This window comes from Anticarsia gemmatalis, chromosome 28 (genome assembly GCF_050436995.1).
Source record: "Anticarsia gemmatalis isolate Benzon Research Colony breed Stoneville strain chromosome 28, ilAntGemm2 primary, whole genome shotgun sequence".
NCBI classification, from domain to species: Eukaryota; Metazoa; Arthropoda; class Insecta; order Lepidoptera; family Erebidae; genus Anticarsia; species Anticarsia gemmatalis.
In genome coordinates, this window is record NC_134772.1 from 3595438 (window position 1) to 3608776 (window position 13339).

At 35.5% G+C, this 13339-nt stretch overlaps 2 protein-coding genes across 6 annotated transcripts in view; one reads left to right on the forward strand and one right to left on the reverse strand.

The window, feature by feature from the left end:
- LOC142984937 (polycomb protein PHO-like) overlaps positions 1–13110 on the reverse strand; it is a 30903-nt gene extending 17793 nt beyond the window's left edge. For 2 of the 5 annotated variants that reach the window (XM_076132822.1, XM_076132821.1), the window contains exon 1: positions 1011–1305. The gene's annotated coding sequence lies outside the window, so the exon portion shown is untranslated. Of the gene's footprint in view, positions 1–1010; positions 1306–11153; positions 11540–12901 lie in introns of those variants that run through there. The other 3 variants (XM_076132820.1, XM_076132818.1, XM_076132819.1) reach the window with 2 other exon arrangements.
- On the forward strand, positions 1610–10279 carry LOC142984938 (isocitrate dehydrogenase [NAD] subunit gamma, mitochondrial-like). The gene is made up of 7 exons (XM_076132823.1): positions 1610–1942; positions 4224–4338; positions 4845–4996; positions 5948–6092; positions 6608–6750; positions 7482–7633; positions 8080–10279. Exons 1-7 carry the CDS (start codon positions 1704–1706, stop codon positions 8295–8297), a joined length of 1164 nt encoding a protein of 387 aa, XP_075988938.1. The 5' UTR covers positions 1610–1703; the 3' UTR covers positions 8298–10279.
- Positions 13111–13339: the final 229 nt, after the last annotated feature.

Genomic DNA, 13339 nt, shown 5'->3' on the forward strand with positions numbered 1-13339 from the left:
TATTTCTAAATGGTTAATTTAATTATTTTAATTTTCTAATTACAGTTAAAGCTATTCTAAACAAGATTTAGAGATATTCAGTGGGGTGGTTTACTTACTTATGACCTAAACTATTTATGCTGATTTTTAGCTACTTATACTAGTGTGAGTGGGTTTATTTTCAAAATGTATTCAGGTCTTCTGCCCCACCCATATACAAACCCTTTGTGTCAGTAATTTAACTAGAATATCTTGTGTATAATGGCATGTAAAAACTTCCAGGCACAATAACAGAAAAACCTACATAGCAATATATGTTTTTATTTATTTTATTTGACCTACATTCATATTGTTACATCTGAAAATAATATGTATAAAATGCAGCAATAATCTAGCTAAGCAGCATACCTTTTTTTACTTGGTTTTTGTCATAATTCTCTGCAATATTTACTGAACAATACTATAGGAATGTAATCTGGCTGTATGACAAACACCTTCGCCCAAGATAAGATGTCAAAAATATCTGTCTTTGATTACAATAACATCGTCAATATGATGTAAATAACACAATTCATTAGAAGAAATTAAGCAATTAATTTGTTTTTCACGTTTTATTTATAGATATAAATACGTTGAAACACGTAAACAGATGTGATAAAAAGTAAATAGTGTAAAAGTACGTCACCCGTTAGGCTTACTGGTTTTAATCAGAATTCGTCGCCTCCCACTGAGGAAAGACTTTTTTACATTTTATTGTGCCGCATTTATGGTGCATTGGAGTCAAACAACTATCTCTCCGGGCAGGTGCGAGTATACTGGCGGCGCAACTCGACCGGCCGGGCCCGCGACCCGACGATTTTTTAGATAATTATAAAATGACCACGCCAAACGCTACACACATCAATACATTATAAAATGACCTTCATTTTGTCACCCTTATTCTAGTTACCAAATGCGTAATTTCATAGAAAATACAAAACACTTGTTACGATACGTCAAAAAGTACTATGTTTTTGATAGAAATAATTTACCTGTATTTATCCTGTAACAAAAGCACCGACGACCCCCAGAAGACAAATATGGACAGATGCGTTGGCACGGAATTTTCCGACGTAATCTTTACCGCAACTACTGCCTCAGTTTTCAGTGAAAAAAAGTTCGATATTTAGGCTCAAAAATATTTGAAATTTACGCGAAAATGTTTATAAAATATGTCCGACTAAACATGGCGTCCAAAGATGTCCGACCAAATTCAATATGGCGAAGCAAAATGGACGCCCGCTCTCCACCCGTTCGCGTTCGAGAACTCCGACGGGAAAGGAAAAGCAAAGCGCTAATGTCACATAAAAAAAAATCATCAGGGTCAAATGTTGCCAGCTACAAAGGCGAACTTTGAGCTTTATAAATTAATTTCATAGCAAAATCAGGATGATAGAAATGATTAGTACTATAAAATATTATAATTATGCGTACAGAAACAATTTTCAATCAAGATAATGGCTGGATAGCTGTTAATACCATTTATTTTCGTACAAACTCTTTTATGTTTACAAACACACATCGTTATCATAGCTGTCAAACTACGTTAAGTGGCGCCATCTATTTTATGAAGTTGACGTAACAGCGCCATCTGACGTGGAAAATTCCGTGCGTCTGCCATTTTCCGCCTTCCTTTTCCTGTGGTTATTTAATAGTTGCGACTGGTTTAAAGTGAAAAATACGCGATGGCTGTGAGGTTACTGTCTAAATTAAAGGTTCTGCCTGAGATTAGAGGAGTCGCAAACGCGAGTTCGGCGGCGGCGCCGGCTACGCTATCAGATTTCGATCTCCAGCACAAGACACCAGTTATTAGGGCACAGAAGATAATTCCTGTGGCGCAGTATGGTGGACGTCACGCAGTTACCATGCTCCCTGGTGGAGGCATTGGCCCAGAGTGCATGGGCTACGTCAGGGACATTTTCAAGTGAGTTATAACATAACCTTGCACTGTATAGTACATTAATAGATGACCAAAAAGTTGGGTATAGACACAGCTGTTTGTGTTTATTTTTGTCTTCCCACCTAGGCAAAGACAATAGCATCAACTTTCTAATCAAATTTTCCAAAAATATTTACATATAGACCTTTAAGCATAACAATTTAGTATAGCGAATAGCCTGCAACAAAATCTATATGTCAGCTAGCTACACATAATCTATACTAAAGCTTATTACACCCATATTTGTCTTAAAAACGTTTTTAGTTAATAACCTGTGATCAGTATATACCTAATTAGAATATAAATAATTATAGATACAAATATAAAAGTATATATTTTTGTCTATTGTTTTGTTACTTTGTAAGGTCATGTGACTTCAATTATCTTATAAATAGAGTTGAGAAAGACATAACATTGTTAATTTAATTGATAGCTGATTAAATTTTAATTAGAGCAATGGTAAAATGATCAGATTATCCAAACATCCAAATATAAACTATAATATAATACATAATATAATCTTAAATTCATAGGTTACTTTTGCAAAGTCCCCAACTCGCACTTGGCTAAAGTGGTAAACTCGAGGCCTAAACATCTCTCGTTAGGGAGGGAGACCCTGGCCCAGCAGTGGGATAGTAATAAAGTGGGGTATATAAAGAAGGTTATTCTTCTTATATGTGACAATATTTGGTGGATCTTATATGCCACTATTTACTATTCCTATTCTTGGTCATTTACCTAGCTGCTATAATAAAATTATGTTATTTGATGATTTTCCTGACCATTCAGCTCTACTAGGTATATGAAATTTTAATTTTTTCAGCATATTCAAAACGTTCCTTAATTAACTATTAAGGTTTGCATTTGATTGCAACTCCCCTGATGGCAAGTACTGTAGCTGTCTAATACATAAGAGCGAGATTCCATACAGTAAAGAGCTCCTGTAGAAATTCAAGCTCATATTTCCTTGTTCATATAAAACCTTGTTACTCGATCTGAGTTGTGTTATTATCAATGAGACAATTGTAGTGAAGTATCATATGATAATACTCATAACCATGAGTGGTTTAAGGTCAAGTGCACTATTAGGCCTCAAGGCTGTAAAGACAATATTTACACTATATTGCTGCTGCTTACAACTTCATTGACTTGAAAAGATTTTGCGAGGGTTAAAGGACCCTATGTTATATGTCAATCAGGATATGAACTATCTGCATACCAAATTTTATCAAAATCAATTTAATTGTTCTTGTGCGAAAGAAGAGAGCAATATGTATAGATGGATGTATATTTGTGTATGACTAACATACATATATTAAACATTTTTGCATTTATAATATATTATTAGCATTGCATAAAAATAAACTTTGAGAACTGCTAAATGTGATATTTTATCTTTTCAAATAAGATTAGGATTGAGTCACATGTTTTCCATCTAATTCTAAAGCATACATTCTTTGCGGTTTATTATTTCGTTTGTTAGTAATACTGCTGAATACTGAAATATTTTACTTCAAATGTTACAAAATATTATCATCTGATCTGTGCACTTGCCAAATCTTATTATGTGCATTTAAAACTTTTTCTAGGACAATCAAAAATTTTTAAAATGTATTATATCATCTTATAAACATAAGTGTACGGTTTGCACATAGTAGTATTATTACATTTAGTTGCTGATGCGGTGACCTTCACATAACGCCTTACTTAATATAAGTAATTATCGTAATGAATTGTCAGTGTGACACGTACCATTAAGACCGTACGACATTAGGGGAAGGAATAGACAGTGATATTATACTATACAATATTATTTCATCTCAATATAGACCAATATAACTTCATTGTGGATTTCTCTTCTCCTTACACTCACCACTATTGTAGTGTACGATACCGTACAATAAGGAAAGCGAATGTAACTCTCGTATGCCTGCTTTTATGTTTAAACCATTTAAGACTACCTCTGGGACATGGACCTTAGTGGATTCCAGTGTGTTCTGGGTTTGATTCCCAGATAGGACAAGGTGCTATGGGTCTTTTTCTAATTAATATTAGATTAATCACAATACTAGTCTGGAGTTTGGTTAGAATGCCCAGTATGTGGCAATAGGCTCTCCTATTACATGAGACTAACATAGTTAATGGTGAAAACTGCATGTATTTCATACGCCCTTGCCCACACCTGTTATAACAGGTGTGATATTATGAAATTTAGGTATGAAGTATCAAGAATATTAAATAATATTTTTTTTGTTTATTATTTCAGATATATTGGAGCCCCAGTAGACTTCGAGGTGGTGGACATTGACCCCGATGTGGACAATGATGATGATGTGCACTACGCTATCACCACCATCAAGAGAAATGGTGTCGGCCTTAAGGTGTGTACAATTTCATCAGCTTTAGTTTCTTTAAATAGTAAATAGCCCCAAATATTTAGATTTCAATTCTATATTGCAGCTATATTTGTTAGTGTATGTATCAAAGTAGCAACTACTGGTTGTCCAATAAAAACATAAATTAAAGGGGGTTTTCATATAATAATTGTAGTTCTTTGATGCTTTCTTTAGATATGGAATCCTATGTGTGCGTGTCAACACTACTTAGTCAGTCTTTTTACGAATATAAGTGATGTTATTAGAATCATATTGATATTTTGACTGCCTCCGTGGCGCAGTGGTTTAGGTCGCCACGCCGCTACCATTGCGTTGGGAGGTTGTGGGTTGTTTGTATGTTTGTAAAAGTCACCGCGACACAAGAGCAATGCATAGCGCGGGAGTCCTCTATATTATCTGCCAAAACCTTTAACATATTTGAAACAATTGTTTTTTAACAATGAAAACCAGCATAGACAAGTAATTAATAATCTTGTATGTTATAATTGCAGGGCAACATCGAGACTAAGAGCGAGGCGGCATACGTGACGTCACGCAACGTCGCCCTCCGCAACGAACTGGACATGTACGCGTACGTGCTCAACTGTAAGTCCTTCCCGGGAGTCACCACCAGGCACAAGGACATCGACATTAGCATCATCAGGTATAACCATTTTTTAACCCATGGATGTCCAACTGATGGACGAGGGTCTCCTCTCGAACGCGGGAGGGATTAGACCTTGAGAATTTAACACTGGCTGGCAAGTGTGGGTTGAGGGCTTTGTATGCCCTCATATTACATATAATGCCTAAAGATTTGGCTGAATATATCAACAACTAGCTTTTAAAAGGGTTTAAAGTTCCTTTCTCGGGTATCAAAAATCTCCATAACAAATTTCATGCAAATTGGTTAGTGAACCAATTGAACGCCAAAGCTACTGAGTTTAGGCGTGATAGAGTAACAGACAGGCAGACAGAGTTACTATCGCATTTATAATATTAGTATGGTTGAAAGTCGCATGACGTGTGGCATATAACATAATGGCAAAATTTATAGAATGATAGATAGCATAGATTCCCAAAATAAAATATATAGAGAAAAAGGATGCCAATATATTACACTCACTTTTATACACACATAATTATTATTATACTTTGCGATCTTATGCTACAGTTTAATAAGACTCCCACAAAGTAATAAATGTAGAAAATCATATTTATATACCAATAATAATTATTCAACGCATTTGAGGTTTGTTCGGAGCAGCCCACAGAAGCTTGGTTTGGAAGGAAAAGAGGGAGGCTTTTGCCCAACAGAGGGACATAAATCTATACTAATTTAATAAAGCTGAAGAGTTTGTTTGATTGTTTGTTTGTTTGTTTGTTTGAACGCGCTAATCTCAGGAACTACTGATCCGATTTGAAAAATTCTTTCAGTGTTAGATAGCCCATTTATTGAGGAAGGCTATAGGCTATATATCATCACGCTGCGACCAATAGGAGCAGAGTACCAGTGAAATATGTTACAAAAACGGGGAAAATTATGTTTCTCTTATGTGACGCAAGCGAAGTTGCGCGGGTCAGCTAGTAAACAATAATAATTTGATAATTGCAGACAGAACACAGAAGGCGAGTACGCCATGCTGGAGCACGAGTCGGTGCGCGGCGTCATCGAGTCCATGAAGGTGGTGACGGCGAGCAACTCCGAGCGAGTGGCGCGCTTCGCCTTCGAGTTCGCCAAGAGGAATGGACGCAAGAAGGTACATTGTTACTTATAATTAAAATTTAAAGTCTATATGTAATGTTAGTGCAGTGTTAAAATAAAGAAAACAAAAAATTATAAAAGTGGTCCCAGTTGTTGTCAATTAAGATAACTGTCGTAAAGCCACGTCAAAGGTCTTCCGGCTTGAACAATTCGTCAAATTTAACCAAAGCGGAAAGGTAGCTTTATACTGAAGCGCAGTTCGGCAGAACGTATCAGAAAATCCTCACTCCACATTAGTGAAAAATGTCATTGGTCATTTTGCGGTCAGATACACTCCGTTCTGACAATTTCAAATGAAACGCACTTTTAAAAATCAAAAAACATCTCGCGTTATTAACATGAAATAAAAACTGGTTTGTGCCTTGATTTTTGTATTTTCACAAAAATGGAAAATTCTGAGCTTTCAAATATTTAAATGTAAATAAAATCGGTTCAGTAGTTAATAGTCCAAATGACCTGTTTTTAAAAAAGGGGTATTTTCAATTTCTAAGCCATATTATCAATTCGCAGGTGACAACAGTCCACAAGGCGAACATCATGAAGTTATCAGACGGTCTGTTCCTGGAGACGTCGCGCCGCCTCGCCAAGGAGTACCCCGACATTGAACACAACGACATGATCATCGACAACTGCTGCATGCAGCTCGTTGCTAAGTAAGCATTGCATTATTAACACCCGGTTTCTGAGCACATTTAGCGGTAGTTTATCTATTCAATAGCGTTTTTTTTACATGAGTTTAAACGCTATTGAATAGACAAACTACCGTTAAATGTACCTCAGAAACCGGGGGTAATATTACTACATATTGTAAGTCAAAGTCTCGCGTCTGTCTGATCGAGATTAACTCAGGAAATACTGAACGATATTCTAAGTTGTGTCCGTTGTTTGTATGTTTGTAATAAACCTTTTAAAAAAGGTTGTTTTGATCATTAGACATAGTGATTGGCTGCAAAGGTTTTATTACTAGAAGAACATTCTTTGAAAAGACGCTAGTGGATAATCTTTTGTACTGTATTTGTCGTTAACTAATCAGTTGTAGTAGTCAATAGTAGTTGGAAATCACTCTACAGACGCTATAAAATGTAATTAAACGTCTCGGTCTGTCGAAAAACATTTGAGCATGCGATCCCGCCTTACCTGAGCCACTGCAGCCCTCATCAACTCCTTCCCTAAAACTGCAGTGTCCCAAGATATATCCCAGATTTTTATACCATAATCCGCAACGCTACCACGGCCGTAATTTCCTTTTCACTTTTCAGGATTCCCTAGGAGAGTTGAATTTCATACGGTTGTTATAACCTCAGCCAAATCTCTTTTTATAGCAAGATTTTAAGAATAAACATGTTGTGTTTGAAAATTTAAAGTCTTTGTTTGTGTTTTCCAGGCCTCACCAATTCGATGTGATGTTAATGACGAATCTCTACGGCTCCATCGTGTCTAACGTGGTGTGCGGTCTTCTCGGAGGCGCCGGTCTACTGTCAGGCAGGAACTACGGCGACCACTACGCGGTCTTCGAACCTGGCACTAGGAACACTGGTACGTAGATATACATACAATACATACATACGTAACATTACGTCTGTTATACCCGAAGTAGTTAATATAGTTGTATGATATACACCTACTCTTTGCCAATAATAATGTTAGTTACATGTAATAGGGGACAAACCTATTGCCAAATAACGGATTTGGCCCCTTATTTGGCAAATTCTTTGAGAAACCAAATCTCTCAAACTCTCGTTGATTTAATTTTCGTCTCTTTTGATATAACATCACGTGGTCGGAGCCGCCTCTTCAGTATTAAAAAAAAAAAATACCACTTCTAACTTAACCTATGTTGATTGTTGACCAGCCTGTTCAGTGAACAGTACTATTGACTGCTAAAATATTAATAAAACTAAAAGTAGTGTGGGGTCTAATGGTCTACTGGTCTACTCAAAAGTGTCGGTCTGCTAATTTTATATCAAATTCTACTTTTCCAGGTACCGCAATCGCCGGCAAGAACATCGCGAACCCAATAGCGATGATCAACGCATCGGTCGACATGCTCGAGCACCTCGGCCACCACTTCCACGCCGACCTCATCCGCCACGCGGTGGACAAGACCTGCAACGTGGACAAGATCCTGACTCCAGACTGCGGAGGAACCGCCTCTTCGACAGACGTCGTGAACGCTATCATTGGTAATATCGCGGATTAGATTGTTTAAGTTGGACAGTTCGTGTATTAAATTTTAGTTAGTTCGTGTAATAATTTCATGGTACAACTTAGTAGAGAGTCTTGCGTGCCAGCGACGGAGGTATTTAACATTTAGAATGCTTAAATTACCTGCTGTCTTATACAGCGGACAGTTACCTGTTTGCTATGGTTACAATATTTTGGATATTTAATTAATTATTAATTGTAATCTAGATAAATGGTGCTTGTTTAGGCTCTTTACTAAGTTGTTGGACTATAGCGAGAATGGATAATAAAAAGAGGTCTTTGCCCAACAATGGGCTTACCCGGCAGTAATAACACTATTTTGAACTGTATTTCAGTGTAAATAAGTTCATAATCGGGGTAAATAGAGTGAATTAATATTTTAATACACGAACTGTCATCTACGTATAGTTAGTCTCCACTATAAAACCCAAATACATTAGAAAGACGCATTTCGTAGCGAATTAACGATAGTTACAAGCATAAATTTAATTAAATATACAAGAATTTTCATTTTTCCTTACTTGAAAATATATATGTATGTTTTATGCTTGTTACTATATGAAAATACGATTTGCGTCTCACATTCTGAGTTATGCAAATGGCGCTTTTTGGTCCGAAAGGTTTTATAAGTATTATATATTATTATTTTAATAAAAATGTAAATATTAATATTTAGATATATGTAAAAGATAATTTTCTTCAGCAAAATATGGTTTTTGAGATTTTACATATAAAAATATATGATATAATTAGTGCTTTGCAAGGCACGTCAAAGGCAGCTTGAACAACTTTGACACTAGGTTGACCACTAACCATACGATAATAGCCTTTTACTCATAAAACTTTCGTAACATGACTAAATAACATTTCACAGGAATTAACTTAGTTTTCTTGACATTTCGCTATGAAAAGTAGATCTGAATTTTATTAATAAAAATGAATTTAAAAACCTTTCGTACCACTAGCGCCATTAACATAGCAGCGGCATTTCATCGCAACTTTATATGTAAAATATCATACTGTCAATCTGTAGTTACCAAAAGTATTAAGAACCATGTTTTTAGTTAATTATTTATTGTAGTTAATTGTTAATAAATTGGTAACAATTTTAAAATTATAGTTGTTTTTTTTTATTCGCTTACCTTTACGCTTTGTGTTGCTTGCTTTCACGGCTTTTAAATAAGTGTCATATTACCTATTCAATAGATAAACTACGGATAAAATTTCATCTGATAAGCTACTATTGCCTTTTCTGAGGCACATTTAACGGTAGTTTATCTATTACTGTCATGTTTATATGAGCGTACGTTATTGAATAGATAAACTACCGCTAAATGTACCTCAGAAACCGGGGCTTAGTCATATTTATTCAGAAGTTGTGAGAGGCTTAATGTTAATAATAGTTAGTCGTTGTTAAATGTGTGGTCTAGGGTTCGATTCCTAATACGACCAAATTTAATTTAATTCATAAAAAACTATGATTTGTACCTAAAGTCCCGCCCAAAAATATTGTTTTTTATCACAAGTGCTTTTACAAAAATACACCTAACAGCCATCTCGTTTGTATAAATGATTGTTCCGTGAGGGAATCAAACCCACGACCTGCAGTCTTATAGTGGTCGACTAACAGTCACTTGGATGTTATTCTGAAAGAATCTACGCAGTTGAAACCACGTGCCATAGCTAATTATAAGAAGTAGATGTTCCGCTTTCATCAAGTGTCAGTTTTAAGCAATTATTGTCATTTTAGTTAAATAGAAACTCATTTTGAAAAACATTATGTACTTAGGTAAGGTAGGTATAGAAACAGATACACTGTAGAAAAGTCTAGATTACCTAAGTGTTAGTAACAATAAGTTAAGCTTTGAAGAATCATTCTGAACATATTTTATTTTCTATTTTTCCAGACAATTTTGATTACTGCCTCAAACATAAATTGGAAAAGTCAGAGTATAAATAAATTATAGACGAATGGAATTATTGTGACTTTTATTCTTATTTGTATAGAAATCTAGTGGCCTTTGACAAAAAGCCGTTACAACTTTTACATATAAACCTTCCTCTTGAATCCCCCTAGCTATAAAAAATGTTGTGTAGCTTTAAAGATCAGCATAAATACATACAGACATAGGGACAGACGCAGGAAGCGACTTTGCTTTATACTATGTAGTGATCTCGTTCACTTAATTATGTTGATAAAGTTTACAAAGCACTCGCGTGCTCAACGCTTTGAACTATTAACACTGCGTAATAATCCAGTCCCCGACGTGCCTCGTTTCGGTCCCGGCCGCGTGCACATACGCTTGTACATGTTCATGGAACAGGAGCCCATCGCAAGCGTCCGCTTTACGCAGTTTTAGTCCTAAAAGTACGTCTCCAATAAAGTGAAGACGGTCTGATTGGAGTGGAGGGAATCAGACCGCGCATCGACCAATGAAACTATTTCTACTGTCGAGGATTGGAGATTTCGAGCACTGCGATTGGTCGATCGCAGACCGCTCCCATCTGCTAAGTTCCTCTTCAATGGAAAGGCACCCTGATAAGCACGACTACATTGCACAAAGATAGATTCCAGGTTCAAATCAAAAAAGGACCCCTCGCTGGATTTGCCGAATACTGCCATTTTTTTATAAGATTGTAACTTTATATTACATACATACCTACATAAGTCAAGCCCTCTTTCCATAGAGATAGCAAGAAACTAGAGAATGTACGTGTATAGTTTGCATTCATTTGGCCATTTTTAACAGACTCCCACGTTAGAGTTGGTAAACCCACAGGGTTTGTACACACAATACTGACATTACTAAACCGGTCTTTAACGCTATAAGAATTTTAATGTTTACAATACCTTTTTTGCTGCCCGCTGTTTCGACTGCATCGACCGTGGTCACGGGCTGACTGATGCAGCTGCTAAGCGTCGTCTTCTTGCAGCACGAGTTTCTACGTCTACCCTCACTTGCTCTTCATTAGTTTTAAAATTGAAATTGTTGACACTTCGACACACAACACTAACGACTAACGATGTCTTTACACTAGCGTTACGTTATACTAGATGTAGGGGAACCTGTTGTACCTTGGCACTATGTGTACCTAGGCCACTGGGCTCGTTTTCATATATTCGCGCGATACTAAATTCTACTGTTTATGGTATTCGATACGTCACTACAGACTATTCAATGTGTAGTTAGTCGCATACCGCCATTAAGCCGGTGTTTGGTGTTATCGACGCTGAAACTTTTTTGTGTGAAAAAGTAAGTATTTCTAATATATTTTGAAGCCTAATAGTTTTAAAAGTTTTCTAATAGTCACCTAACTGTTATATGCTATCGGTTCTTTGATTTTACAAGTCTCAACACAATAAAAAACTTACGAGATACTTAACTCTAAACTATATAAAATCCACCGTTTTAGTGAAGTTGGAGTAGTGTTGTACCTCGGTCACTGTCGATCAGTTGTACCTTGGCCAGTGGCCAAGGTACAACCTGGATGTTGTACTTTGGCCAAGAGAATATTTTATTAAATTATTTCACATTTACGTAATAATATTCCTAATTAAATATCTTTATTATTTCAGAAATCGATGTAAAAATCACTTAAAAACTGGAAATGCCCTGAAAAAGAGGATTTAAATCTGTACCCGATGAGTGACATTGTCGAAAAAATTAAAACCCCGCAAAAAGTTAACAAGAACAGAGAAATTTATTATGTTCCAGAGATACAGAAGTACTGGGATTTCTACTAAATGCTTACGGCTGAATAATATATCTACATTATTGATAGTGTTTTTATAATAGCTAGTCCAAATGACTGATTAAAATTTAAGAGAGAAATAATAATTTATATATAGGTAAAGATAATTGTTTCAATATTTTGTTTTCCATTTGCTATGCTATATAGGTATATTGATTTGCTATATTATATTATGTGATATCGTTGCTGCGCCTGCCAAGTTCCACATGTGTCTTTTGTGAGATTTTGGAAAACTTTTTCTTTTATTTGGGACACAAGATTCATTTTTTTTAACATCAAAATACACATATGGAGTTTGGCAGGCGCAGCGATGTGATGTAACGAAACGGTGGCAAAAAGTTAGTTGTTTTTATTTAAATATTTTGTTTGAAAAGCATAAAAATAGCTATGAATATAATTTTAATTTTGATCATTTCTAAATGTTGATCATTTGAGAATTTTTAAAATGTTTTGTTAAATACTGTATACTGTAATAATACTGTGTACTGTAATAAATCAAATAAAATGATTTTAGTTAACAAAACTTGATAATTTGCTTAAATTACCCCCAAATTTCAATGTGGCCTAGGTACAACGTACTACTGGCCTAGGTACATAGGGTTTGTTGTACCTTGGCCACATTTCCCATTTTTTTCTAAATTTAAAAATATTATGTAAGTATTAAATATACATTTCTGATATTTTTTTGGTGAGTACCCAAATAATTGACATTTCAAAATATGCAAATATGATTTGTGTGCTGCACGTCAAATCACAATAAAAAATATATTTCTAAAAAACCGGCCTAGGTACAACAGGTTCCCTTACTATTTAAACTCCATATATCTTAACATCAAATTTACATACCAAAATGGAAATAGATTGGACTTTTTCGATATATGGACCACTCTGTATACACCAAACCGACACACACTGACGGGTATCTAAATGATTTAAACTCTCGCGACTTGTACACATAATAATATAATGCAACGGGTCTTAAACGCGTTTGAAAATTAAAGGTTAGGGTACTTTATTTGTTTACACGATGTTTCGATCGAGTTACATCGGACCGTTGTCACGCGCTGACTGACGTAGCTGCCAAGCGTCGTCTCCTTGTGGCGTGACTTTCTACAAATACCTTCACTTGGTCTTAACTATTAATAAATAGTAATTGTCGGTACTTTAATAATTAATAATATATTAGGTCGGGGAAAAAGTCTTTTTGCATTATAATACTTGTAATAAAATCTTTTCTCTGCACAAAAAAAGCTCGATATTTGGGTACCTCACGAACTCACTGAA